Consider the following 26,077-nt stretch of genomic DNA (forward strand, 5'->3'; position numbering starts at 1 on the left):
AGGTTGGACCAGTTAGTGCAGCCACAGAGCTCTGGTTAAACTAAGCAGTAAGGTCCATACTAACCAACCACTCCACATTTTTACAGGTTATCTAGAGGTCTACACTGTCCTAGCCATCTTTGTCTCCCATTTGTTTGTACATATAAATTAACCTAAAACGAATTTGATTTAATCTGCTGCTTACCAACACCTGGAAGATGTACATTTTTATCTAAAGGATCAGTGTTGTGATGAAAATGCTTTGCCATTAGAGTCTGAGACTTTAGCTTTTGCTAAGTGATATGTCATTGGGCCAGTTTTTTTAACTAGTTAAAGCTCAGTCTCAGTTATAAAATGGGGACAATATCCCTGTTATGGGGCCGTCCTGAGAATAAAATCAGGTCAGAGCTATACATAACTTCTCCTTGGTATCACTATTTCCTAGGCTTCCTACCCCTATCCAAACTGATGGTGACTGCTTGGCAAAGTGGCCAGTGCCCTCTATGAAAGGCTCTTTATATGCCGTCCTCATCATCAGTTTCAATATAATAGTTGTCATCTCATCATTAATGAGACTCCAGACAGATATTCGGACAAGTTCTCCCCACGCTTTATTTATTTTCCAACCCTATTACTGACTTCTTTAAAAAAGAAAAGGAAAGCCTTTGAAAAAATTAGATAGAATTGGTCTAATTCTCATAAATATGAATGAGCACAAATCTACAGAACTGAGAGCACCACATCTACATCATTACAGAACCACGCACACCCAGCAGAGGCTGGAAACAGGACCCCAGTCTGGTTTGCATTTCTTACCTGTTCTGTCTCCTTCTTCCTTCCCTTTCTCTCTGCTCATCCCCCTCCTTCTCTCCCTTTCCCCTTTGAGTGTTAAAACTGTCTACCAGATATCCAGTGAAAATTTCCTTCTAGCAGACCTTGTTTTCATGAAAGACACCCGCTGATCCTAGGAATCTGGGAGGAAGAGCCTACCATCCTGTGTAGTTAGAAAGGTGGGATGCTCTCACACCTCTGAATCTGCTCTGACCCCGACAAAATCCAGTATGCACATAACCACTTGCACTATTGTGAAGCCATGTGTTTGTTGGCTTAATTCTTCAGAAGAAAGATCCGTAACACTAAATTATCATTCGCCAGACTTATGATAAAATCAGCTTGAACAGATGTGACTACAGTTCACTGAAGTGCATGGCTTGATACTAATACACATTAAATCAAAAGAAGAACACGTGTGATTTCAATTTAGGATGTTGCAGATTAATGCACTGGGGAGTTTACTAGGGAAACTGGTTTGCTTTCTCCCACAGGAGAAATGACCCATTCAGGGCAAGGAGAATGGATGCATTCTATCGAACAATCAGTTATCAGCTTCTAACAAAGCTGTACATGGAAAGCAATCCTGCCTCACGCTTCTGTCCACCTCCAGGACCTCTGAGTTTCACCAGGGATTCAGGACGATGACATCTGTCAGTGGCCAAAGGGGACTGTAAAATGGACCCCCTGGCCCCAGGAGAAGAGGTCGCAGCCTTGTGGGGTGAGCAATACCTCCGACGCGGCTCTCTGGTCGCTCGTGTGCTCTGAGCACACACCCCACAGAGTGCCTTCCTCACAATAGCCCATGTGTGACCTCTGGAAAAGTCCTTGAAAACAGTGAAGCAAGAGTCTTAGTTGAAATCTGGAATCCATTCCAGCTTTTACACAGGAAGAAAATTAGGCATAGAACAACAAAGCCCATAGTTCTGAGAAACCTGTGGAGGCTCTGGCTGACATTAATATCGTGGAAGATTTTTTTTTTTCTTTTCTACTTTGTATTTCACAAAAACTTTTCGTCTAAGCAACCCAAACCTGCTAGAAAATATTGTACAGTCAGTAGGTAACAGTAACTAGTTTCTCCAGTGAATAAAGTGAGCAGAAATCAGAATAGGGATGCTGAGTAATGTATTAAAAGTCATTTACTTAACGTTTTTCCAAGCTACTAGGTAAATGCTATTCTTCCAAAATATAAGTGGCCAATATTACAATTTTTCCCTTTGGATGAACAGGAATCCAAATTTGTATTGGCAATAACGGGGTTAGGGGTGGGAGTCTGGAGCAGAGGGAAAAGCTGTATCAACTCCATGATACAGTTCATTTGCCCAGACATCATGGATCTGGAAATATTCATTCACTTAGAACATGAATCAGCAGAGGAGTATGCCTGCTCAAAATTTAACTTGACAAACATTTGCAGGGTAACACTATTTTTATAAGCACAGCCCAATTCCCTTTTGTCTCCTGCTGCTATTATTCACTATTAACCTGCCCTATCATATGTTCTTATTTCATACATATAAATAACTGTAAATCTGGACTCCCTTTGGAAGCATTTTCTTTCTTTGCCAGCAAGAAGAGGGATAGGACACTTCTGAGTCGAACGGTGGCATACAGTCCAGGAAAATTCAACTGGCAGGGAAATTTCATTTGGAATTGTGTTTTAGAATCTCCTTCAAGTTTGTCTGGTGGGGTCTCTCAAAAGAGATACAGACCCTGAACTCAACTAGATGATTCAGTAATAATCCGGCTGGAGTAGCATTTAATGCTTTAGACCCAGAACACTTATTCATACACATGAATAACTTAATTTTGTTTCTTTCTTAAGTACCTTCACAGTTCATTTTTTATTTTCCTCTAAAAAAATGTAAATGGCATTACTCTGGTCTCCAAAACACATGCCAGTTTGGATTTTACCCTGCCAGCAATTATTTGGTTTGGCTCAGCAGGGCTTGAGTTGAAAAAATATTTGCCGATTCCAAAAAGATTTAACGAGCTTTGCTGAAGATGCTGGTGCCATTTGGCATGTCACAGGGACTGTGGCCCAGCAAAGAGACCTCTCCCAACCACAGACTTTATGCGCCCGGGGTAGCCAACACTGGGAGTTCAGTTGCTTCCTTGGGTTAAGAAGGTGCAAGTCAAATGAGAGAAATTTCCAAGAGAAAGTGACCAAAGCCAGCGTCCAAAACACTTGCTGCCATTAAAGACAAAGTCCCTGGGTTTTGATGGCTAATTTTCAGAGATGTCAATAACATCCTCACCTCAGCCTTCCGACACGGTCCCTATGCTGTCACACAGCAAACCAAAAAAATTTCTAACTTCTAGCAAAAGCTATCTTTACCCAATATCAGATACAAGAAATTTGCTGCTATGTATTCTGTTGGCATCTGACACCTTACCAACTGTGGTGTCAGAATGTATATAAAAACTGAATTATTCCTTCAAGTAATTTTGCTAAATGTAATGAGTAAGTTGACCTTATATGGCCAAGACCAACAGGCATTGCTTTTATTAGTATTTAGTAGGATATAAATACATGAATCTATCACCTTGATTGGAAAGAATGACTTCAGTGCACATCAATCTCATATGTTAAAAGTCACTAAATGTCACCTGAAATCGCACATTTCAATGTGAACTGCAGTTACCCCATGAGAAAACAAGACTCTGGTCTTTTCAAATCAATGTCACATCTGATGACTATAACACAAAAAATGAAAATATTTTCATACTACTTGTGTGCTTAAAAATTACATCTGTTTTGGTGGCTATGGGGACAGGAAGAGTGGCACTGAAATGGTGAGTACCTTGAAGGAGAGAAACTCTGGATTGTTTTTGTTAATTTCAGTTCCTGAACAAATATACACATATTTGGGTGTATCCCACCTCAACTCTTATGGATCTCCCCAAACTCCTAAAAGTCCCTTTCACTAAGGCCACACACTGATCCAGTGCCTGTTACATGAGCATCCCACGCCAAGGTTCAGTAACTAATAGCCTCAAAAAGAGGGCCAAGTTCTGCACTGCTTTTCCACAGAAAGACCTATTCATTGAAAACAAAGACGGAGCCATCTACCTCATTTAACTGGAGTTTGGAAGTCAGAGCAGAAATCAAAAGAAAAAGTCATGCAGTAAGAAAAGGATGATTATAATTGTTATTTACCATCTTAGCTTCTGAATGCATTGGCTGGACTTGGGGAGAAGCACAGGGGTTGCTGAGATTTGGACCTTGCATTCCCAGGAGGTTGGAGTTCACTGACATTTGTCTCTCCATCTAAGAGAAAGGAAAGTAACAGAATCAGAAGTCTGAGAAAGGCAGTTGAGATCATAGACAAAGCTGCATTTCTCTTTCAAATGAACTGTGTAGAATTTCTGTGAATAAATCCAGGGAAAACCTGCGGTTTGGTAAAGGGTAAGCAAGGTACTCCTAAGTCTTGAACTCAGGCACAGCAAAGAATCATCCAAAGCCTCGTGTTCTAGAGAATAAGCCCAATGCCAAAGAGAATGACATTGTGATGGGAAATCATTTCCAAACAAAAGCAGACAATACTTCCACAAAAGCATGCAACACGTCCACAAAGCGTTCACTTTGTGAACACTCTGAATACTGCTCATCAAGTTTATTTTCATAGCTGCTGCTGCTGCTAAGTCGCTTCAGTCATGTCCAAATCTGTGCAACCCCATAGACAGCAGCCCACCAAGCTCCATCATCCCTGAGATTCTCCAGGCAAGAACACTGGAGTGGGTTGCCATTTCCTTCTCCAATGCATGAAAGTGAAAAGTGAAAGTGAAGTCACTCAGTCGTGTCTGACTCTTAGCGATCCCGTGGACTGCAGCCTACCAGGCTCCTCTGTCCATAGGATTTTCCATTTCATAGCTATAAAGAGAATAACACATGCTTAGAAAAATGCTGGAAGGATATAGAATATATCAAATGGTTATCTCAAGTTATCTGTGGCTTTTGTGTTCTCCTCAAATTTTATACTGCAATGTGAATCATTTTAGCAGTAAGAAAAAATTCATTTTAAAAGCCACCCTCTTAAAGATGATGTGTCTTTCTGTCACTCTAACTCATGACCACCATCAAAATGGTCCAGCAGAGGTATTTGAGATGCTCCTCCTGGCACATCTTCTCTTCCCTGTTAACCTTGTCTGACTCTATACAGTGGCAGTTTTAGGCCTCACAGAAGGGTTAGAGCTCTGGAAGGTAAAGAAAGCAGTGTGGGTACTGAAGACATGTGATCAACACCCCCCACTGTCCTGCTGGCCTGTCCTTGTGTCTAGAATTAACATTTGATTATCAATATCTGAATTGAGTTCTGGCTTTTGTTTCCAGGGTGTCCCTGTTAAAAAATGAATATAGTAAAAAAAATCTCTATTTCAGTCAGAAAGACTGTGTCTAACAAACATTTTCCATTTAGCAGAATGACTGAAGCGACTTAGCAGCAGCAGCAGCAGCAGAAAACTAACACTTTTTGAAGAACAGGAATAATGCAAGTGTACTTAATACTGAAATCATATGGAAAATAATTAGACTTTCCTCAAGAGAGAAATAGTTTCTTCAATGCAAAAGTTTTTCCATTTGCCAAAGGATGAAAATGGAAATAATGGTCAGAAATTTTAGGGAACCAGGTTTCTGCTCAAAGTTAGCCCAGGTAGTCTTAGAAAACAGAGTTCCTTATCAAAGGAGCTCATCAAACAGTGGAGGATAGAAACCTCACAGATAAGAGTTGAGAGTAATAGTTGAACAAAATGACCCTTTGAGGTCCCTTCCATTGTTGAGATGATCACTGCAATTTCTGCTGTGTGACCCCAAGGGTGGGGTTGTTATTAGGATACCAATGACCAATGTGTGGATGAGCAGAGTACTCACTAAAAGCCTTGTCATGAATGATTGGGGCACATTTCCTATCATGTCACAGTGAAGTACCATCAGCCATACCTTAGCCAGAATTAGTTTATCAGTTATCTAGCAGTGTATGGCTTTGTGAAACTGTTGCAAAAGGAGCTATTTAATGATGGTGAACTTTCTAGACCACTCTAGAAAAACCTTTTGCACACACCAGTTCAGCAAAATAAAATAGAGTTGTCCCTCAATATTCCCCAGGGATTGGTTCCAGGACCACCCCCCCCCACGACATTAAATTCCAAGGTGCCCAAGTCTCATAAAAAGGGCATAGTAATTGCATAAAACTTATACACACCCTTCCCTATACTTTAAATCATCTCTAGATCCCCTAAAACACCTAATACAATGTAAATACTTTGCAAATCCAAACGATGTTTTTTGGAATTGTCTGGAATTAATACATATATATATATATATATTTTTTTTTTCAATCTATGGTTGGTTGAATCTGCAGATGTGGAACCCACAGGTATGGAAAGCTGGCTGCATTCACTCTCATATTTCCCTAAATATTCAAGCAGCCTGGGTATTCTAATTTTTAAAATTATTTTTTAAATCATGGTAAAATATACATAACCTAAAAGTTACCAGGTTAACTCTTTTTAAGTGTACAGTTCAGTGCCATTAAGTACATTTGTGTACTTGAATTGTTAAGTCATGGAGATTTCTCTAAAAAATGCTTATTACTTATAACTTCCACTTTCCAGAGGCTGGGGGGTAGGAGAGTGGGATTAGCATTTGACCCTTTATTCCAATTAGTGACCTTCTCCCAAAGAGAAATAAAGTCCAAAGGAGTTTCTGCTTTCAGTTTTCGGAAGGAGGATTGTTCAGAAGGACACATGATTGTCCAGGGTTTTCCATCATGCTTTGGAGCCACCATTTTACAAAGAAGTGAGAGTAGCCTGCTTTCTGCCTCTGGATTCAGAGTCAGCCATGCTGCCTACTTTTTGGAAAAGTTACAGGCTATGACTGTTTCTACCTTATGACTCACAAATTAAACAGAATACTAAAAACAGGCTGGTTTCTCTATCTTAAAAAAATTGCATTTTTCCACCTAAGTAATTATATGGGGTTACCAAGAGCCTCTTCAAAACAACTATTTGGTGCTTTGTGCTAATAAACGCTCTGCCTATGAGTGTGGCTTTAATGAGTGGACTAGAATGAAGAGGTCAGAAGACGGGAGTGGCTTTGCTGAATACTAAGCAATACTGAGCACTGTACGTAAAATATCCAGATAAAGGATATCATCTTTTTTGAGCTTCTTCTTTTCCCTTGAAATAAGTTAGAAAATAGGAGCCAAAAATGTCTGCAGTCCACTGGGCCTTTGTAATCATAAATGGGTGCTTATATTCCCAAATAATTTCAGCTTTTGACTATCAAGATCAGAAATCCCGACCCAGTGAACTCCTGGAAGGCAATGACTATTTTCTCCTTCACCACATTTTCAGCATCTAGCACAGAGCTTGGCCCTTAGAAGGAGCTCAACAAAAGTTTACAAAATAAATGAATGAATGAACAGATTCATCATTTATTTCAGACCTAGGGCTTTGTGAAATATGTAGCCTAACAACATGTACCACAAAACAATTAAGAATCTCAGCTTCACCTACAGATATAAAATAATCTTTTACACCAGGGGACATAAGAACTCCACAGAAAGTCCATGCTTGACAAGCTAAAATATAGCGCAAGGGCTGGCAACTTGATAATGTGGAAGAAAGGGCCCAGATTTCTAGGGCCTAAAACTCTTAGTATGTGCTTTTAGATACCTTGCATTTATTTTCATTAGTTACATTAGTGTCACTCCAGATCATGGTTTCCCAATCTTGGCACTACTGACATTTTGAGCCAAATAATTCTTTGTCCTGGTAACTGTCCTATGCATTGTACAATGTTTAGCATTCCCGACCTCAACCCACTAGATGCCCATAGCACTTTCCCCAAGTTGTGACAATGAACAGTATCTTCAGTTATTGCCAAACATCCATATGTCTTTGGAAGACAAAACTGATTCCAGTTAAGAATCACCACTCTAGATGGACACTATTTTCACGATAGCTGTACACATCACTGACATGGGTTTGAACTTCTGACTCCATTATCTACACTGGCTCTTTACCATGTACCTGATCCTTTGCTTCTATTCTGAAGCAACAACATTTTTAAAAAATTTCAAGTACATGACTTCGCTGTTAAAACTTTAAAGACTCTTTTTCTGTTCTACTCTTCTATTGTGCAATTAAGCTGTACAATGAAGTGATATGGTGGAAACCAGGGCCAGGCACCCTTTTCTCTGGGTCTTTGCAGCCTAAATGCCCCACCTTTGCCCCTGGGAATGGTACACAGTTTATTCAAATGGGGAAAAAAGGTCACTGCAGTGACATTTTTCTGGACAATGCATAGAATTTCTGAAAGGAAATGATTTTAAATGAGAAGGATTTAAAGCCTGGATGAAAACGGCTTGTGGTAGAAGTCTCTTGTAATTAGTGAGGTGGAATGAAATCCAGGATTGCAGTATGGTGGTGCTGCTTTCCTTTATCCAAAATGTTTAAGGTGGGAAGACCCAGAGGGATGGGATGGGGAGGGAGGCGGGAGGGGCTATCGGGATGGGGAACACATACATGTAAATCCATGGCTGATTCATGTCAATGTATGGCAAAAACCACTACAATATTGTAAAGTAATTAGCCTCCAACTAATAAAAATAAATGGAAAAAAAATAGCCAAATAAATAAAAAGTCAAGCTCAGCTCTATTATGAAAGAAAAAAAAAATGTTTAAGGTGAGTGAGGCAGGTAGTCAGCCAGCTCACCTGTGCTTCTGACAAAATTTTGCAAAGAATCTTTCTAGCCTGAACTACCTGACACTTACAGTGGGAAGACCTAAGTCTCTAGAATTGGGCCATCAAGCCTTTATCTATCTCCCTGCTTCCAGATAAACGAGCATATTCCTCATTCTGGGATGATCTGGGCTGCAAAACATGAGGAGAGATGTGTATCCTGTCACTTGTAACTTGTAACATTTCCGTTACAAGCTGTGTGACATTAGACAAATCCCTCCAAAGTAAAGTAAGTATATTGGTAAAGTAAGTATATTGATAATGACTGCAATCATATTCCCACAGGACTGCTGTGAGAACAAAATGAAATAGCAAATGTAGACAGTTCCTTAGAATGCTAAAAACATTCTGCAAAATATTCCCAATATTCTTGTGGGAGGTTTTTAATTGAATTGTCATATCACCTCTAGGGCTTTTGAGAACCCTTGTGGCCCTGAAAATGGTAACACTATGCACTGAGGCACAATGCCAGGGAGGATGAAGATGTCCACAGTGGGGATCCCATGGCAGGAGAGCTGGTTAGCTCTAAAACAGTCTGAATCTTCGTTCTGTGTGAGTCTATTGTTTTCAGGGAGGTGTAGTGTAATAACTTGGAAGTCAGACCACCGAGATCTAAAACTCGATTCTGTCACTCACTTGCTCTTATTGATGCTGCAACTGAAGTGCCAACACTTTGGCCACCTGATGCGAAGAGCTGACTCACTGGAAAAGGCCCTGATGCTGGGAAAGATTGAGGGTGAGAGGAGAAGGGGGTCACAGAGGATGAGATGGTTGGATGGCATCACTGACTCAATGGACATGAGTTTGAGCAAACTCAGGGAGATAGTGAAGGACAGGGAAACCCGGCGTGCTGCAGTTCATGGGGTCACAAAGAATCGGACACAACTTAATGAATGAACAATAAGCTCTTACTGACTTAGTCACTTAACCAAGTTTCAGGCTCTTGTGCCTTGGTTTCTTCTTCTGCAAAGTAGGGTAAGAACAGTGCATACCTCAGAGGTTTGTTGTGAGAGTGATAGGAGAGAACGTATGGATCACGTAGTGGTTGAGAGAGAACCTCTAGGTTTGAAACTCAATGGCTCTGCTTCTCAGCCAACCTCATTTCCTGCCTTACTTTCTTCATTCAAAAATGGGGATGGTAATAGTACGTACCTGAGAGGGTTGTTTCACAGGTTAATGAAGTGGTTAGAGAGTGATCGGCACAAGGTCAGCATTCAGTAAATGCTGCTAGCATTATTAATAAAACATAATATGCATGCATACATGTTAGCACTTATTATATACCATGAATTATTATTGTTATTATTGTCATGATCACTCTGAGTCCCAGCTAGACCGCTCACTGGCAATTTAAGGACACTATATGCAGCCCAAGCTGTAGACTTTGGAGTAATCATACACTCCTATGTCCCTGGACAAATCCCATTCCCTGAGTATTACAAACTCACTTGTCACCAGCAAGAAGATGAAACCATGCCTCATTATGGAAGCACTGAAGGATGGAGAAGCCAGCAAGATGACCAAGGATACACAACTAGGCACTTAGAGCAAACTGGCACCCAGCTCAACTCTCCATCCATAAGAAGCTCTTTTCTTGCCCATCAGCTAGGATCTGCACACTTTCTGTACTTTTCCAAATGGGGCAAGCCTCAGCAGAAAGAAGCACTTACTGGCATCAAGACGGCGGAAGAGCCCGGCATTGTAGGGTTGGGCAGGGTCCCAGGCATGGAGGCTGGCATGGGCTGTCTCTGTCTGTTGTGAAGATGGAGCAGAGAAGATAGAGAGCCTGGGACAGGCCTGGGAACAAAAAAAAAAGAAAAGAAAAGAAAAAATAGCAAACATTATTCCTGATACTCTAGGCAGGGGATTCACTGCCAGTTTTTCAAGTCCAGAACCAGTGGGGACAACACCATTACATGAGCAGCAGATCAGATTCCCTGATGGGAACCACATAATTGAGGATATTAGGGAAATAATAACAAATAAAATACAAGCCTGGCTTCCTTTGCTGCTTCCTAGTTAATACATCAAATTCCACTTCATTTCCTGACCTCTGTTATCTAACTGATATTCAATAGACAACAAGCCAGTAAATCTCCTACAACCCTTGCATCTTAGGAAAGAGAAGGGACCTGGTAGTGAAATCCTGCATGTTTACTCTGAGGTCTCTGCCCTCTGGAGGATCTTAGAGCCTGAGATCTGTGTACATTTGTTTTATAACATTCTCCCATACTTCTGCCTGGAAGCCTGCCTGGCTTTCCTCTGGATATACTTTCACTATTTGGATTTGCAGAGCCAACTTCATTCATAATTTCCCAATAGAAATCTGTTTTGACTTTTTCATAATTCTCCACTTTGAGTGGGAAAAAAACACAAAGCCAGGTCACAAACCAAAGTAGCTAGGTCGCGGTTCGCAAGATGCAACAAGTCTTTCTTGGGGCGAGTCTGGGGCCCAGCCCCCAATTACTGACCCCTCATTTTGTAATAACTCAAGGTGTTAGACTCTTTGACAGAAATTGATTTCAGCCTGATCTGCAGGTCTTGGGTAAGCTTTCCTTGGGGGAGTACATAGTTCTTCTGCTTCAATTTGCCAGAAAAAATTTTAAGAGCCTTAAATTGATTTAATGAGCCAGGGAATGTGGGGCTGAGGGAAAAGGGGAATTATTTGTGTTTATTAAAAATGGCAAACAAATAACCTCCTTGGCTCAATTCTCAATCTCCTGATGCTCTTACTCTGGGGAGCCATATAAATGTCAAACCATTGAAGTAATGACTTAACAAGCAAAACAAACAAATAAACAAACACCCCTCAGAACCTCTGAGTCTTCCATGTTACAGCATCTTATCCTGAATGCCATGATAGAAAAACAGTGCTTCCCAAATTGATGTATTTTCTTAAAAAAAAAAAAAAAATCTCTTGAGCTAAGAGCTGGGTAAAGATTGCAGAGAGATGTTCTCTGAAGGGCAAAGCCTTCCTGTGTTTCAGGGAAGGACAGCGTGACGAACCTCTTCTTCGGAGCGCATGTGCCTCCCATGGGTGACTCACACAGCCTGAACTGGGGGAGAGAATGCCAAGATATTCTTCCTTCACATTGCTGTTACGATTCCAGAGAAGATTAAGTTTTCCATTCTTTTCGTCTGAAATCTCCCTTGGAAACACAGCTAGCTATCACAGTCACACATATCATAGAAGGATTAGTCCTAAGTTAGTCCTAGATTTATATGTTTAGGAAGTTGTGTGTATGAAAATATAAGAAAATATAAAAGTTTTACACAGAGTTTATGGAGATGTACACAAATTACAACCAGTTCTATTAACAGGATGGGTGTGAGTGGTTACATAGATAGGCTAAGGTGAGAAGCCTGTAACAATGACATGGGTGTTTTCTGAAAAGCAAATGAAGTACTGTGGATACTTCTTGACATGTACACTGGGGACCTCTGTAGCACAGATGCACAGTAAGGGTTAGTAAGGCCTCTGACGGCCCTTCAGCTTTTATAAGTCTAGGAAATGGCTGCTTCAATTGCTCCAAATTTCTATAGTTGTAATATCACTGGGTCTTAAAGTCTCTGATACTCAGAGTTCAAGTCAGAGAAGTATAAAATGCTGCTTGATCAACAGACAACTTTTGTTTTATATTCTCCAGTTTTAATGTTTTGTTTGGGACCTTTGCTAAAAAGAAAACAGCTATATATCAAATTATAGCATGTTTAATAATGGTCACTTCTTCTAAGTACAAGATTAATAATCTGAACTCCTCAGTTTCATAATGAGACCCTACAGATAGTTAAATATATATCCATCCATTCATTTAAAAATATCCAGATAGATAGATATAGATATCTATATACATGGATACATATCATACATAAATCTATATATACATACATACAGTCTTCAACCATATATCTGCCCCTCTAGTCACCAGGGTAAGAATTTGAGCATAGACAGTTAGGGCTACTTGAAAACCGTTATCAAAAACAACTAAAAATATTTGATTATGTCGATGTGAAGTATCATCCTTATAAGTAAGGGCAACATATTATCATCATTTACATTTTGTTTCCAACATATTAATGATAATCCTGGTTATCAGCTTTTATTGATGGTCTGTTTTTTAAAGAAATCAATTAAACAACTTAATGGTGATGAAAATGAATATGCAAAAGCAGTTAAATTTAAAACAAGTTTTCATTCTTCTCCCAAACTATGGGAAACTCCCAGTTGTATAGAATAATTGGGAAATAGTATGTTTCATTTAATTCAGTGTTTTTATTATGTCAGTTATTTCCACACCATGCATAAATCTCCTAGATTTTAAATATTAAATATTCCTTCATTAATTAAGAAAAATTTTCAGGGTACAAGGTTCCCCTGGGACTATAATTACCAAAGATACCAGTCAGACAAATTGGCAAAGTACAGTGGAAGGGAAAATGATTGTTTGGGAAGCCTGTATGTTTGAATTTTGCATAATTTTGAATTACTGTTTTACACAGATTCTGTAAGTAACTTCCCCAACCCCACCGACAAAACCAATAGAATTTCCTAGACTTCTTACATAGGCTTTTAAAACTAAAGAAACTGCAACAGCAACAAGAAAAACCCCTATGCCTACCCAATCACTAGCTATGCAAAGGCCTAGAATGAGTTAATTATGTAGCTTGGCCTGAGAAATAATCATTTGTCCAGAATATTTAGATGACTGAAGCAAAAGTGGTATTGGAATACTTGCATTGCTTAAGTCCCTTCATACATATAAAAATAGTTATTATTTAATACAGTCATGAAATTTTTATATTGCACTTATACATTGCTTCATGTTTTTCTAAATATTTTCACCTTCATGGGACTTGAAACAATGCGATGTGGTAGGTAGGTCCTATTACTCCCATGTTACTCAGGAGTAAGATGAATTCAGAAACATTTAAGTTTGTCCAAGGTCATATGGGTCATGAAAAAAAGTATGACTTACACTCAACTTACAATAGAGGGCTTCCTCCATCACACCTTGATGCCTCCCATAACTAAGGTATTATTGATTTTTTTATACTAAAATAAATCCATGGCCCATTTCCTTTGATATTCACACTGCTCCCTGAACTTTCCAGTGAAGTAGTAAAATTATGCTAACATGAGAAGTCACTCATCCATGTGAAATTTTGTTTTATTCCTTTAAAAAAAAAAACTTCCCAAACAACGCATCAGCAAGTCTCTGAAAATAAGATGGCAAATTGTGGTAAAGTTGTGAAAACAAAGACTCAACAGTTTTGCTCCAGTGCAGGCTTGTTGCCATGAGCTAATAATTCTAGACTTTGAGCAAGCCGAGCCTCCTTTTTAATAAGCATATGCCTCTAGGTAAAGAATTTCTACTAAAAATTATTGAGGCATGGAACAAGGTAAGATGTGTGAGCTCATGTTGGATTGTTCAATTATGAAACTGAGTCCTGTAGCATTAAGAGTTTTCCAACTTGACAGATTATTCCTCTTTTATACACTTGTATAAACATACTGCTTACGGTTGAAATCTATGTAAAATTTTCTTTCAATTAAGATGTCAGGGATGACAGACTGTTTTCATTGTCCTTAGCAGAATGATAGGTACCACAGCAAGAGATTTCTGTACTTGTTTTTCCCTCCAAAGGATGTTATCCAGTCTAGGAGTGTCAGTAAAGTCTGCTGGTCTTCCCTGCCCTTGTGCAAGCCCACTATCTTTAAGGAGCTAAGGGCCATTGTTTGTGTTTGCAAGATCTCAGGGGAGTCACAGCAGACTGCTCTTCTTTCCCAGTTCTTCACCAGATCCATTACCTCCTGGAATCAGTTATTAAACTCTTAAGACAGGCAGATAGGCCAGGTATTTGGACAGGCAAAGGGAAAAAATAAATGATGAAAAAAATTAGGTTGGGAAATTGGAAGAGCAATATCAGCATCAAAGTCAGGGCACAGCCATCTAAGAAATCTTGAGCAGATAAAAAACAAAACAAAACAACAACAACAAAAGAACCTGGTGTTGGGGGTGGGGAGCAGACTGTAAAAAAAAAAAAACACAAAAACTTGAACGCAATAAAATGGCAGGAATGGTGGGCAAGGAGCAGGAGATACAGATGCCATTGCTATTAGAGTTTCCGATTCTGGAGAAGAAACTTTCTTGATTAACTTTTAGGCTTTCCATCTCATCATCTGTTTAATGAATGGATCAGACTACAGGCCATCTGGAAATCCCCTAAAGCTCTAAAATTCAGATTCTAGGACTCAAACTGAAAGTGACATGTTCTTCATCTAGTGAGGCTACACGTTTTATTATGATAAGGGTATTCTTTACTGCTTGCTGGTAAGTCCACAGCCCTTAGCCTGGCACCTGGCACAAGGCAGGTGGTCAGTGTATCCATATTAAATGAAATTGAGGCATACAGTGCTTAGTTCTCAAATTCCAAATAGAAGGTGTCCCTAAAAAGTGAGAGAAATTCTTGAAAATGGACCCAATCCATTCTATGGAGCCCACACTTCATTCTCATTTAAATATAACATGAGTTCATACACAGATTAGAGAAAGTTTGTTGCCCACTATCTTTGTATTTGCTTATGAAAAGAAAGGTGTCTTTATTTTGAATCTTCTTAAATGAACTGTTGTGGCCTATTTTACCACACTAATTTCTGTCTGGGATACAGAGACTGAAGAGTTAAAGAGGGGAATGCAAAACTCTTAAATCTAGAGAGAAGGCAGTTTGTAGTGAGAAATATTTATTCTTCTCCTAAGTGAAAATTTTTAAAGAAATATAAATTCCTGTTTTGTAAAGAAAGCAAACTGCCAGGATAATCAAATAGAATGTGAAATGCAAAGACGGTATAGTTGATTTCTTCCCTAGGTACTAACTATATTATAAAATGGGGTGGGCTTCATAAGCCCACTGAAGAACATGGGCTTAGGAGCTAGTCTGTCAAAATTGGAATCTCAGCTCTGCCACGTATTAGCTATGAAACCTTGGGCAGTGTTACTTGACTTCTCTGTGCCTCTGTTTTCTCAACTGTAAAATGGGGTGATAGAGATATTTATCTCATGGCATTAAATGAGTTATCATATGTTAAATATATTGAATATGCTTAAAAAGTAGTTGTGGTTATTTTTGTTAATATTATTCTGAAACACTACTGAAACAACAGAAATCAAGAAACTGTGGCTTAAGGCTAGAATCTTCTGTTGTGTTTATATGTGTTGGGGGGAGATCTTAGTTCCCCTACCAGGGATTGAATCCAGACCCACAGCAGTGAAAACGATGAGTAAGGCTGAAATCTTAAAGAACATCAATCCTTAGCTTTAACTGAAGAACTACAATCTAACAAATGTAAAAATGTCCCAAACTCCATACATATATACTTGTTTTAAAATGCATTAACTTTAGAATCCCAAACTCTTCTATGAAGGCAAATGGATTCTTCCCACCAATGATTTTACAGAACTGCAAAATGACTTCACAGTATTTCTCAGAAAGGATCCTTGAAAATATTTCCTCAAAATGGAACCAAACTAGTTCCCGAGAGATTAGTCCTCACTATCTTGTTTTTCCTGAAAACAATGACAGAAATCCAACAGAAGTAATAACTGGGGAAACAAGAAAGCTATCTGGCCCCCATTCTCAAAGACATCATATTACTTGTATCTTTTAGAATGAGCTCATGCTCTGTACCAGGTCTTATGGCCAAGCTCCTGAAGCTGGCTGGCAAATACAGTATTTCCCCTTTTAACAAATGAGGAATTTGAAAGTAGAAATTCTACAAAGAAGTAGAAATAGTTAGCTTGAGAAAAGGCACCAAAGTATCAGCAGAATTCAATTAAAATATATTTCCCTTTTTAAGCTTCCTCAGGCTCAAGAGAGGACCTCTGATAAAGATCGGGAATCTCCCTGAGAGAACTGTCCCTCTGTCCTTTTTCCTTTGGTGACACAACATTTGGGTGTCCAAGAAGAGAATCCTGCCTTAGTATTTTCATCTTATCCTGACCCAGCCCCTCGCCTCCACCGTGTCTTGAAAAGCTAGTACACTTGCCAAAGCAAAACGGCAAACGCTCTGGCTCATCAGAGATGCTAGTAAGTCCATATCCTTGTGACAGAACTCAACACAGCTCCACGGCCCCGAATCCTCTGGTCTCTCGCTGTCTCCCCAGCTCAGGGCCACAGGCTCCACACATCTGCCATAATGATCTTCTTCCAGCTTTATGAAAGCACCGACTTTCTTCCTGCCACAGACCATTGACATAAGTAATCCTACAATCTTCTCTGGGCGATTACACCAGGATGCGTGAAGCAGTACCTGGGAAAACAAGCACCTTTTTGGAGTGCTCTTTAGTGTACTTTTCCCTAGTAATATTTACCCCCATTTATTCAATCAATCATCAAAAAATCAACTGAGCACCTAATACATTTTGGACCCTAAACACTTTAATTTCAGAGGGGAAAACTTGTTTGGTAAATCAGATCACTTGCATAAGAATTCATTTACATATGTTCAATTGGCAACAATAGGATGGTGGACAAACAGATGTATTTCATGGCCTTTTGGAGTTTACCATCTCTGCTTCTCCATTACAATTCATTAAAAATTTTGCGTGAATTTTTTTAAATGTCTCTGCTCCCAATTAGACCATGTACTTCATAAATCAGAGATTGTATCTGCTTTGTTTACCTGTGCAGACACATCTGAAATTTAAGAAAGTACATGATACTAAATAGATGTTTAATAAATATTTCTCAAATTAATGCAAACATAGATATTAAGGATCTCTTTGACTAGCAAAAGACATGGCAAGAATAGTGTTCAGTAAATTATCTCTGCTAATTAATATGAACTTAATTGATTTACAAATTGAGAAACTCCAACTTACATTAGCAACTTAATATAACCCATTCCTGTTCTTGAACAGCATAACTACTTACCTCCAAGGTAAGGACTTTTGATCAGTGTCCCTTCGATTAAACTCAAGCTTTCAGGTGATCTCTAGACCCATTTATTTTTGCCTGAATTAAATTAACTTCCATTTGAAATTACATTTGGGGCATTTCATAAGAAAAGGCTATGAATAATTCAGGAACACTCATCTGTCCCTAATCTATACAATATTTTAAAAACTGGATGCCTGCTCTGCAATAAGGTTGCACTTTATAATGTTCAGAGCTCTGGGCTCAGAGGTACCAGTGATACCCACACCGTGGTCAACTGAACATCTCTGCTTTGCACTCACTTATCAATACAGACAAGAACACTTTTGTAATCATTACCACCAGGGGTGTTGGAAATTAAATTTTATTAAATTAAATTAAATTTACCATGCATTTACCATTTTTCTTTTAGAAAAATCAATTTGGTATTACTGCAATATATGCACTGTATTATATCAAAGATGTAGTATCTGATACTTGGAAATGTAACTTCTTTTTCTTTCAATGAAAGCCTGACTGCAAGAGAGTCAGCAGCGGTAATACATTGTCATATAGCTAACAGAGCTGTATTCTGCTGGAGCCTTTGCTGGGTTTTACAGCATGCATGCTGCATCCTCTCAGGCAGAAGAGGTGTTTACTAGTGCTTTCAAATGTTTTAAACAGAGAAAGTAATACTAGAAGGGGAGAGGTGAATTTATGGCCATTCTGCTGAGACTAGTAGATCAATCTTTTTTTTTCTTCTTTAATGATTGATTTCTGCACCATTAATCTGAATTAGTCATGCAGTCAGCCTGATTAATTTAAGTTAACCAAAAACACGGTTGGATTGGTTTCTGAAGTACTTTTGTAAAAAAAAAAAAATTCATTTTCAAATTCTGATATTTTTTTCTTTGTAAAGAGCTAAAGGCTCTTTTCTTTATAAAGATCCTTTATAAAATATCCTAAATGCCTGAACAGTTTGGCTTTAACCATGGATCAGACTTAAAGACATGAAGGGATGTTTTTTCAATTAGCCAATAACCTGTCAGTTGTTATCAATTATTCATAAAGTTACACTTAGAAAAGGCAAGTAAATGCAGCTCAAAAGACATAAAATAAAAGATGGTTTTGAATGCAGGCTCAAATAAATGATATATATCTCTTTGGCGGGCTGGAGGGAAATTTTTTCTCCATAGAAACATATCTCTAAGTAAAATTTCTTCCTGTTTGTGAGATGTTAATAAGCTTCCTCCTTGCTTCCTAAGGACAAATAAGTAGCCCTCTGATTGTGAGCCTTGTCGTTTACAAGGGACTGCTGCTTGCATTCATTCACCATAAATGAATAATTCATGAAAACATTCACTAACACACTTGCTCGGATGTTGTGTAGAGGCAGAGAGCTCTCTTTGCTTAGAGATATCTCCTTCCCCCAACTCTAAGTCAGCAATTTGGTTTTGATTTCTTCTGGACTCTTAGCATGTCGGTTACAATAGTTCAATGAATAATTTGTAGTGGAATCCACACCCAACACAATCCCCCAATACCTATGTTCCAAACAGACTGCTTAGTCTTGCTGCTGAATGACAGAAGCTCCAGCTGCAAAAAATTTCAGCCAGAGAAAACAGAAGAGCCCTTTAAAAGATCATATGGGCAACCTGTACTCATCCTTGCATTTTGCAAGCCTCCCCACTAGGTCACCCTTACCAATGCCTTTATCTAACCCCTTCTCGGATTGTGAGGCATAGTCTCTTAGGCAGTTTTCAAATACCTCTCCTGGGAAACCAAATTTATGACAGCCCTTCCCCCCAACTCCCCACAGCCACTTGCCAGGGTGATTTCAGTTCTTTAGGAGGAGGTGATAGAAATGATTAACTCCACAGATATACTAGCAGGAGAGAGGATGTGTCAACGATGTAGGAATGGCTTTGGGCAGCTGAGATGACACCCAGAGACTCTGTGACACACGCAGACGCTGCAACCTTAGGCTGCTACAAGCTTGATTTCTCAAGTTCTGTTCTCAGTGATAAAGTACCTGCAATGCTCCAGGGTAACTTACCGGTTCTCTAGGGAAACACAGACAAGGAAAGAGACATTGCCTTAGGTTTGGCAAACTCCTCACTAGGTTATATGCTAACTCACAGCTGCAAATTCTAAACCTAGGCTGTAATCAAATAAGAAAAATACATAGGATAGGGTGTGAGGGTGTTGGGGGAGGGAGAAGGTGAAGGAGGACTTGGAGAAAGTTCCAAAGAAACACTGACAAATACTGGAGGTTCAGAAGGGAAGACCTACATGGAAAAGTAAAAGGAACAAGACTACAGGGAGATGATGATAAAGATCGTCAAGTTTTTAAATGACTGTATTAGAGGATGGTAACCAGTTACTTTCAAATCCAACTGAAGCAGAATAACAATAATAAGACAGCAGCACATGGGATTTAAGTCAAAAGACAGAATATTTCCTGAGAATAAACAGTGGAAAACAATTAAATGGCTTACTGAGGTTTTGGAATTTCCTCTTATTAGACTCTTAAAAAATAGATTTGTCCCCATCTGGCAGGGTTTCTAGGGAGGAGGTGGAAGAACTGGCAGGCCTCTCCTAGTCCTAAATTAGGTCTATTATTTTCACTTATTTCAGTCAGAGTGGCTGACAGAAATGATAGAGATAATGTTGGCTGCCATCATTAACCAGTAAATCGCATAAAGCAGCCTTGTGAGGCTGAAAAGGCACAGGCTCTGTGTCGCCTGCTGGCCCTGCCATGGACCACAAGTGTGCGTTCTGCACAAAGCCTTTAGTCTCTTTACTTTTTCAGAGGCAAAAGAGGGTGAGCATCCCCACTTCACAGGTGTGGTGGGAGGATGATCTGACAATCATATATGAGATAGTATTGTGTGTGTGCTTGGCCCTTGGAGGATGGTCAGTGTATATCCTATTCAAGAAATGATTTGTCTATTTTAGAAAATAAAATTATTGCTAGTGTCATTTTAATACACAAAGTAAAGCTATATTCTCGAGGTGGCTGAATGTCTTTTACATTACTGTGAGTCCTGGTGTATCCTGCTGGATCATCTTCTTAGAGAAACCTACTGCGTTCTCCAGCCCAGGCTAGTCTCTGCTATGTGCTCTCAAAGCATGTCTCAGTTTCTCCCTTAAACTGGAGAGAGAGGGTCATCTAGGACAGAGCCGGCACACAGTAGGAGCCTTGTGGAAGTTTGTTGAATGACTTAATGAGGTGACCTCCCTGTATAGGGTGTTTCACTTCCTGGCAGCAGTAGCCCCATGACACATCCATGACAGGCCTTCTTTTTAAGGATCGTGATGACTTGAAATACTATCCTGAAGGGACAGGCAACTTATCATTGACCTGAAAAAGGAGGACTGGGGGAGGGGTAGAGTTTCTAGGAAACTTGTGTGTCCTCCTTGGGCAATCTTTCCCAAGCCTCCTTTCAAGTTCTCCCACTTTGTAGCACTTAACAGGAAGCTAAATTGATATTAGTCTAAAACACTTAATAAAATAGTAGCAATAAAGTTCTTAATAATGACACTTGGCATGCACTTTGCACTTTGCATCCAAGGATCTCAAAGAGCCTTGCAACTGGGCTTTTGCTGTTTTCAAAGCTACACATGGACTGGACACAGGCAAAGAAGCCACTGAGTTATAGCTTCCCTTTGGACAGAGTTGATTCTAAACTCAGAGATTGAGATTGTGACCATATTATGTGCATAAACACATCCACTGCACACAAACACCCACAGACGGCAGACAACTACATGTTAAAAGGCAAAAGTGATATAAAGACTTTCGGTCCCAAGCATGCTTTTGTCTGTAATAGCCGGGTCAAACTCTGGAACTCAGGCTTGCATTTTGGTAGGCTTGTTTTATTGTGATATTTCTTTCAACCCCCTTCTCAGTGTATTTATAAAAACAATTGGAACATCTGTGTCTGTTCTTTAAAAGCATGGAAGTTTTAAAGGGCTTACTTTTCCTTTAAGTTCATTCCGGAGGAAATTTTGTTTAGGCTTAAATGATTAGTTAAAAGCCACACAGGGGTTTATGTATAAAGCGTCTCTTCTAAGGCACTTTTCCCTTCCCCGGTGGCCTTCCACTTTGCCAAAGAGAGTGACTTGCTCAGTTTCCCATATTATTCCCCAGACAGTCCTATTCATACTACCAAACAAATGTGGTATTTGGGGTTTCAAGTTTAAATGTAATTTGGTATCATTTCAGATGTCTTCTTACAGCTTAATAAACATCTTCCCCAGAGGGACATGGATCTGATTTTAATTTGTGGTAGGGTTATAGTCACAGTAAACGTCAATTTTAGCTATCGACAGTCAGTCCCTACTAGAAACAGAAATAGAAAGTGACTGTCAGTGCATTTAAGGGACACGTGCCACAGGACGCTTGCTTACAGGAGTTCACTGTTCTCCCAAGAAATCCCTGCAGTGACCTGTGACTACAGCTTGGTTTCTCCTCAGGCCCTGGGAAACCAGTGGCTCACCAGAACAGAATGTGTCAATCTAAAGATGATAAAAAGATGCAGTGAGGTAACTGAGTCCTTTGAATCTGAATATGCCAGAAAGCATGCCACTTTCTCAGCTACCGGTTTGTCTGGGGATCACGGGCTGTGTCCTCAAGAATCTGAGTTTCCATTTCTTCATGGATAAAATAAAGTGGCTGAGCCAACAATCTTCAAGGACATTTTGGCTCTAAAAGTATATGGTCAGATATGATCAAGAGTGCGTAACCTGGCTTATCGAGAGGCCCAGAACTGTTTATTTCAGGGACGCAGTGCATCAGCTGTGAGGGACTTTTCCTCAAAGCAGGGGACAAATGGGTAATTCAACACTAGCCTTTTCTGTGCACTCCTTTTGCTGAACAAGAGGCAGGCTCCAAAGATGCCTGGGTGTGGGTACTGTTTAGCCAAGGAGGGCAGGAACCACAAGTCCTGAGGGGCAGGTGAGGGGGTAGTTCCTTCTTGCATATGAAAAATGATCATTTTAATCAGCATAAAACAAAGGTTTCACTCTTCTATACACTAGAATTAGTCAGTTATTATTACTCAGAATAATATTCTTTGAGAAAGGTAGGCCAGGTCCCCAAATAAGCAGTTCTGTCTTTTCATTGGGGGGTGCATGAGGCCCTTGGGGCCTGGGACTCAACAGGACAGTTTGGAGAATTACAAAAATCCTTCAAGTCTGTGACTTGCTAGGAAAAACATTTTCACTACTGAGGAGTAAATGCTATCTGACCCTACCCATTTAAGAGCTAAGATAGTATTCTCTAAATGCCTAGGTTGAGCCCTATGGCACCCTGTCCATGGTGCCTGCGACGGTAATTTTATGGGTCAACTTGACTGGTCCATGGATGGGCAAATATCTGATTAAACATTATTTCTGAGTGTGTCTGTGAAGGTGTTTCTGGAAGAAACTAGCATTTGAATTGGTGAATGAGTAAAGCAGATTGCCCTCCTTGTGGTATGTAAGCATCATTCAACCTGCTAAAGGCCTTAAAAAAACCAAAAATGAAAAGGCTGACTATACCTCCTTCCCCCACCCCTCTGTCGGACTGCTTGAGCTGGGACATCAGCCTTTTCCAGCCCCTGGACTGACACTGACCTTATCAGTGTTCCTGATTCTCAGGGCTTTGAATTTGGACTGAAATTTGCACTACCAGCTTCAGCTAGCAAGGACTTCTCGGCCTCTATGATTGTTGTAAGCCAGTTTTTTTATAATGTCATATATATTCTCATAGCATATTGCCTATTGGTTCTTTTTTCCTAGAGACTCCTAAATAATACAATGTATCCTCTTTAGAACCTTTTCCCTAGAAAGTGTCCTATATTTTCTTAAATATACTTGATAGCAGTGAATTCATGAAATCCAGGCATTAACTTTCACATCCCTCACCCTCTACTTCAAGTCATTCACCAAGTTCTATTCTCTCCACTCTCAAAATAGACCTGGACTCCATCCACTTGGCTCTGTCCCCACTACCAAGATCCCAGTCCAAAATACCATCTTCTCTCATTTGGTTCTTCCCACATGTTCCACCTCCAGTTTTACTCCTCTCCACTCCAACCTCGGCATCACAGCCAGAATGATCTAATCAAGACATTTCCCTCCTCAACATTCTTCTGTGACTTTGCTCAGCATTTAGAATTTAATAAAACCATCCTCTAAGCATTCTACCTCTTTTATATCTGCAGCACTACTCTCCAACCTGACTTGATACATTTCACCCATTCTGGCTTTCATTCATTTCCTAGAATGTGTCAAGCTCTTTCCTACCCAACAACCTTAATACATCCTAATGCCTTTACCTGGAGTGCTTATCCATCTGCTCTTTTATTGACCAGCTCTTACTTATCTTTTCAATCTCAGTTTAAATATCACTTTCTTAAACTTTTCCCTGACCCTCAAATTCCAGGTGCCTCTAATTTAAAAGGTTGCATATGTCCATGTGCTTTTCCTTTGTGCTATGTCTAACAATATTTTTACAGGTATGATTATTTAGTGTCAATCTTTTCCATTAGGCCCTAGCTTCCTGATGGCAGGGGCTATGTATCTTTTGACTGTCAAAGGTAAAGTGATTCTGACTTTTTTTTTTAAACCATTGAGAAACTATGTTCTAACTTTCTGGAATGTTCCACTCCATTTAGAGGGAAGAGAAAAGAGAATACCATAATATAGCTGGAAAGGTTTCAAGAAGTTAAGATGATTGATCCAAAGTAAGTGAGTATCAGGATATTCACCTACATGCTCTTAGTAATAGATCTTTCTGACTTTCTGATGCTTGAGGCTATTTCTTTTAAAAAGCACAAAAGCCTAATGGGGATGCTCATTCCAGGGCTTCTAAGTTTTGCTTTAGGTTAATGTTGAAGTTTTCTTATGATAGTTAGATATTTTCCATTTTGGCCAATGATTTCAATTATTGAAGTTCTCCAGAGGGTCAAAAGCCATAACTTCTATGTAAGGTTCCGAAGCATCAAATATATATGCCAAGCAAACTTGCTTAGTTAAAATAAGACAAGAAGAACTATAGTTATAAGTGCTGTGAACTGCTTTCCTTATAAGGCAGAAAACTGAAAAAAGATCTTCTGGTTTTTCACTCAAAAACAAAGTAAACAAAATCAGTGATTTCCAAGTCCAGTGCAGCTGAGAGAATTCATTTTCTTAATATGGAGTGGGCTCAGGAGTGATGAGGGAGAGTGGACATTCAAGAATGACTGTCTACTGCAGACTTCTGGCAGACTCTCTGGCCTATTGGTCCACAGCCAGTGTTTTTTTTTCATAAATGAATTCCACATCTTTATTAAGTTAAGAATTTCTTTTTTTTATTATTTGAAACATACTTTAAATATTTTGTTTTATGACGTCCTGGAAATTGATACAATTCCTTCCAGATCAAGGAAGATGGAAAAATCAATTACATTTTTTTTTTACATTTAGAGAGATTACACAAAAATTAGGCCCCAATTTAATTTATCCATTACTCTGAATATCATTTGACGTCATGTGTGAACAACTCAAGACTGCCAGAATTGAAGGTGTCTTTCTGATTAGATGAATCAGTTATTTTCACAGAAAAGCCCTAAATGATTATTAAATAGAAATATACCCCTACTGTGAGTTGATTTAGAAAAAGACTACACAGTTAGAATTATAGATTTTAAATTAGAATGAACCTTTTATAAGAAAAATCCATGCAAGAATAAACAGAAATACATCAGAAGCCTGATGTGAGCTTCTGATGTCAGATTCTTTACACAAACAAGTTACAGTTTGTAATCCAGAGAATGAACCTTATTAAAATGAACTTTATCTGACGTGGATAGAATTTCAAAGTTGGCCCATTTACAGATGAGTTAATTGGCTTTATCTGAAAGCAGAGAAACTTTCAGGACCATTTAAATCATGAGAATCGGTAGTTCAGAATGCAAGGATGGGCTAGGGAAAGAAATGAAGCCTAGACCTCAGCAGAAACTAGAGTTGTCTTCCCCACTCTTCAAAACCAAGTTCTCAAAGCCTCCTAATGGGTTTCACTGTTTTCTTTCCAGTGCTTATCATAATCAGGGAACCACACATTTGCATCCCTAATGGACCCTTTTCAAAAGTGTGTTGACATTTCAGTAGGTTTTGAATAGCTTGTAATGCTTCTCTCAATTTGGGCAGGTGCCCACAAATCTCCTTATATGGGTCTCAACATATAGACTGTCTGCTTTACTCACTTTTTTAAATCCCTGGGAACCTATCTTAATTACACTCTTAAAAAAGTGAAAACTCAGAAGTCAGATGACTCAGAAAATGAACATCTAGCTGGACGTCCACACACAGGGCAGCATCTTAGCTGTATCTGTGAACTCAGGCTCAAGTCAAAGGTATCATCCTTCGTGTGGTAAATTCACTTTTTTGAGCTTCTATTTTTATCGAAAGGAAATAGATATAAATAAGACCCTGAAGATAAACATAGGTTAGGAGAGAAAGTTGAAATGAAGCAGGGAGCTCATCATCTGAGCAAAAACTCCACTGTATTTTACTGCTTGCATTTTCTGCGAGGACCAAGAACCCAAGAGGACCTGTGGAGGGGAAATTTCAGTCCCACCTACT

General features: G+C 39.3%; 1 protein-coding gene across 4 annotated transcripts in view; it reads right to left on the minus strand.

Annotated features, from left to right (window-relative positions):
* Positions 1–26,077, minus strand: part of CREB5 (cAMP responsive element binding protein 5) — a 430,941-nt gene that overhangs the window by 96,760 nt on the left and 308,104 nt on the right. For all 4 annotated transcript variants that reach the window (XM_043872729.1, XM_043872728.1, XM_043872727.1 and 1 more), the window contains 2 exons: positions 10,225–10,351; positions 3,971–4,081 (listed from right to left, as the gene is read on the minus strand). In XM_043872729.1, the coding sequence (XP_043728664.1) occupies positions 3,971–4,081; positions 10,225–10,351 (238 nt within the window). The remainder of the gene's footprint in view (positions 1–3,970; positions 4,082–10,224; positions 10,352–26,077) is intronic.

This window comes from Cervus elaphus, chromosome 18 (genome assembly GCF_910594005.1).
Source record: "Cervus elaphus chromosome 18, mCerEla1.1, whole genome shotgun sequence".
NCBI classification, from domain to species: Eukaryota; Metazoa; Chordata; class Mammalia; order Artiodactyla; family Cervidae; genus Cervus; species Cervus elaphus.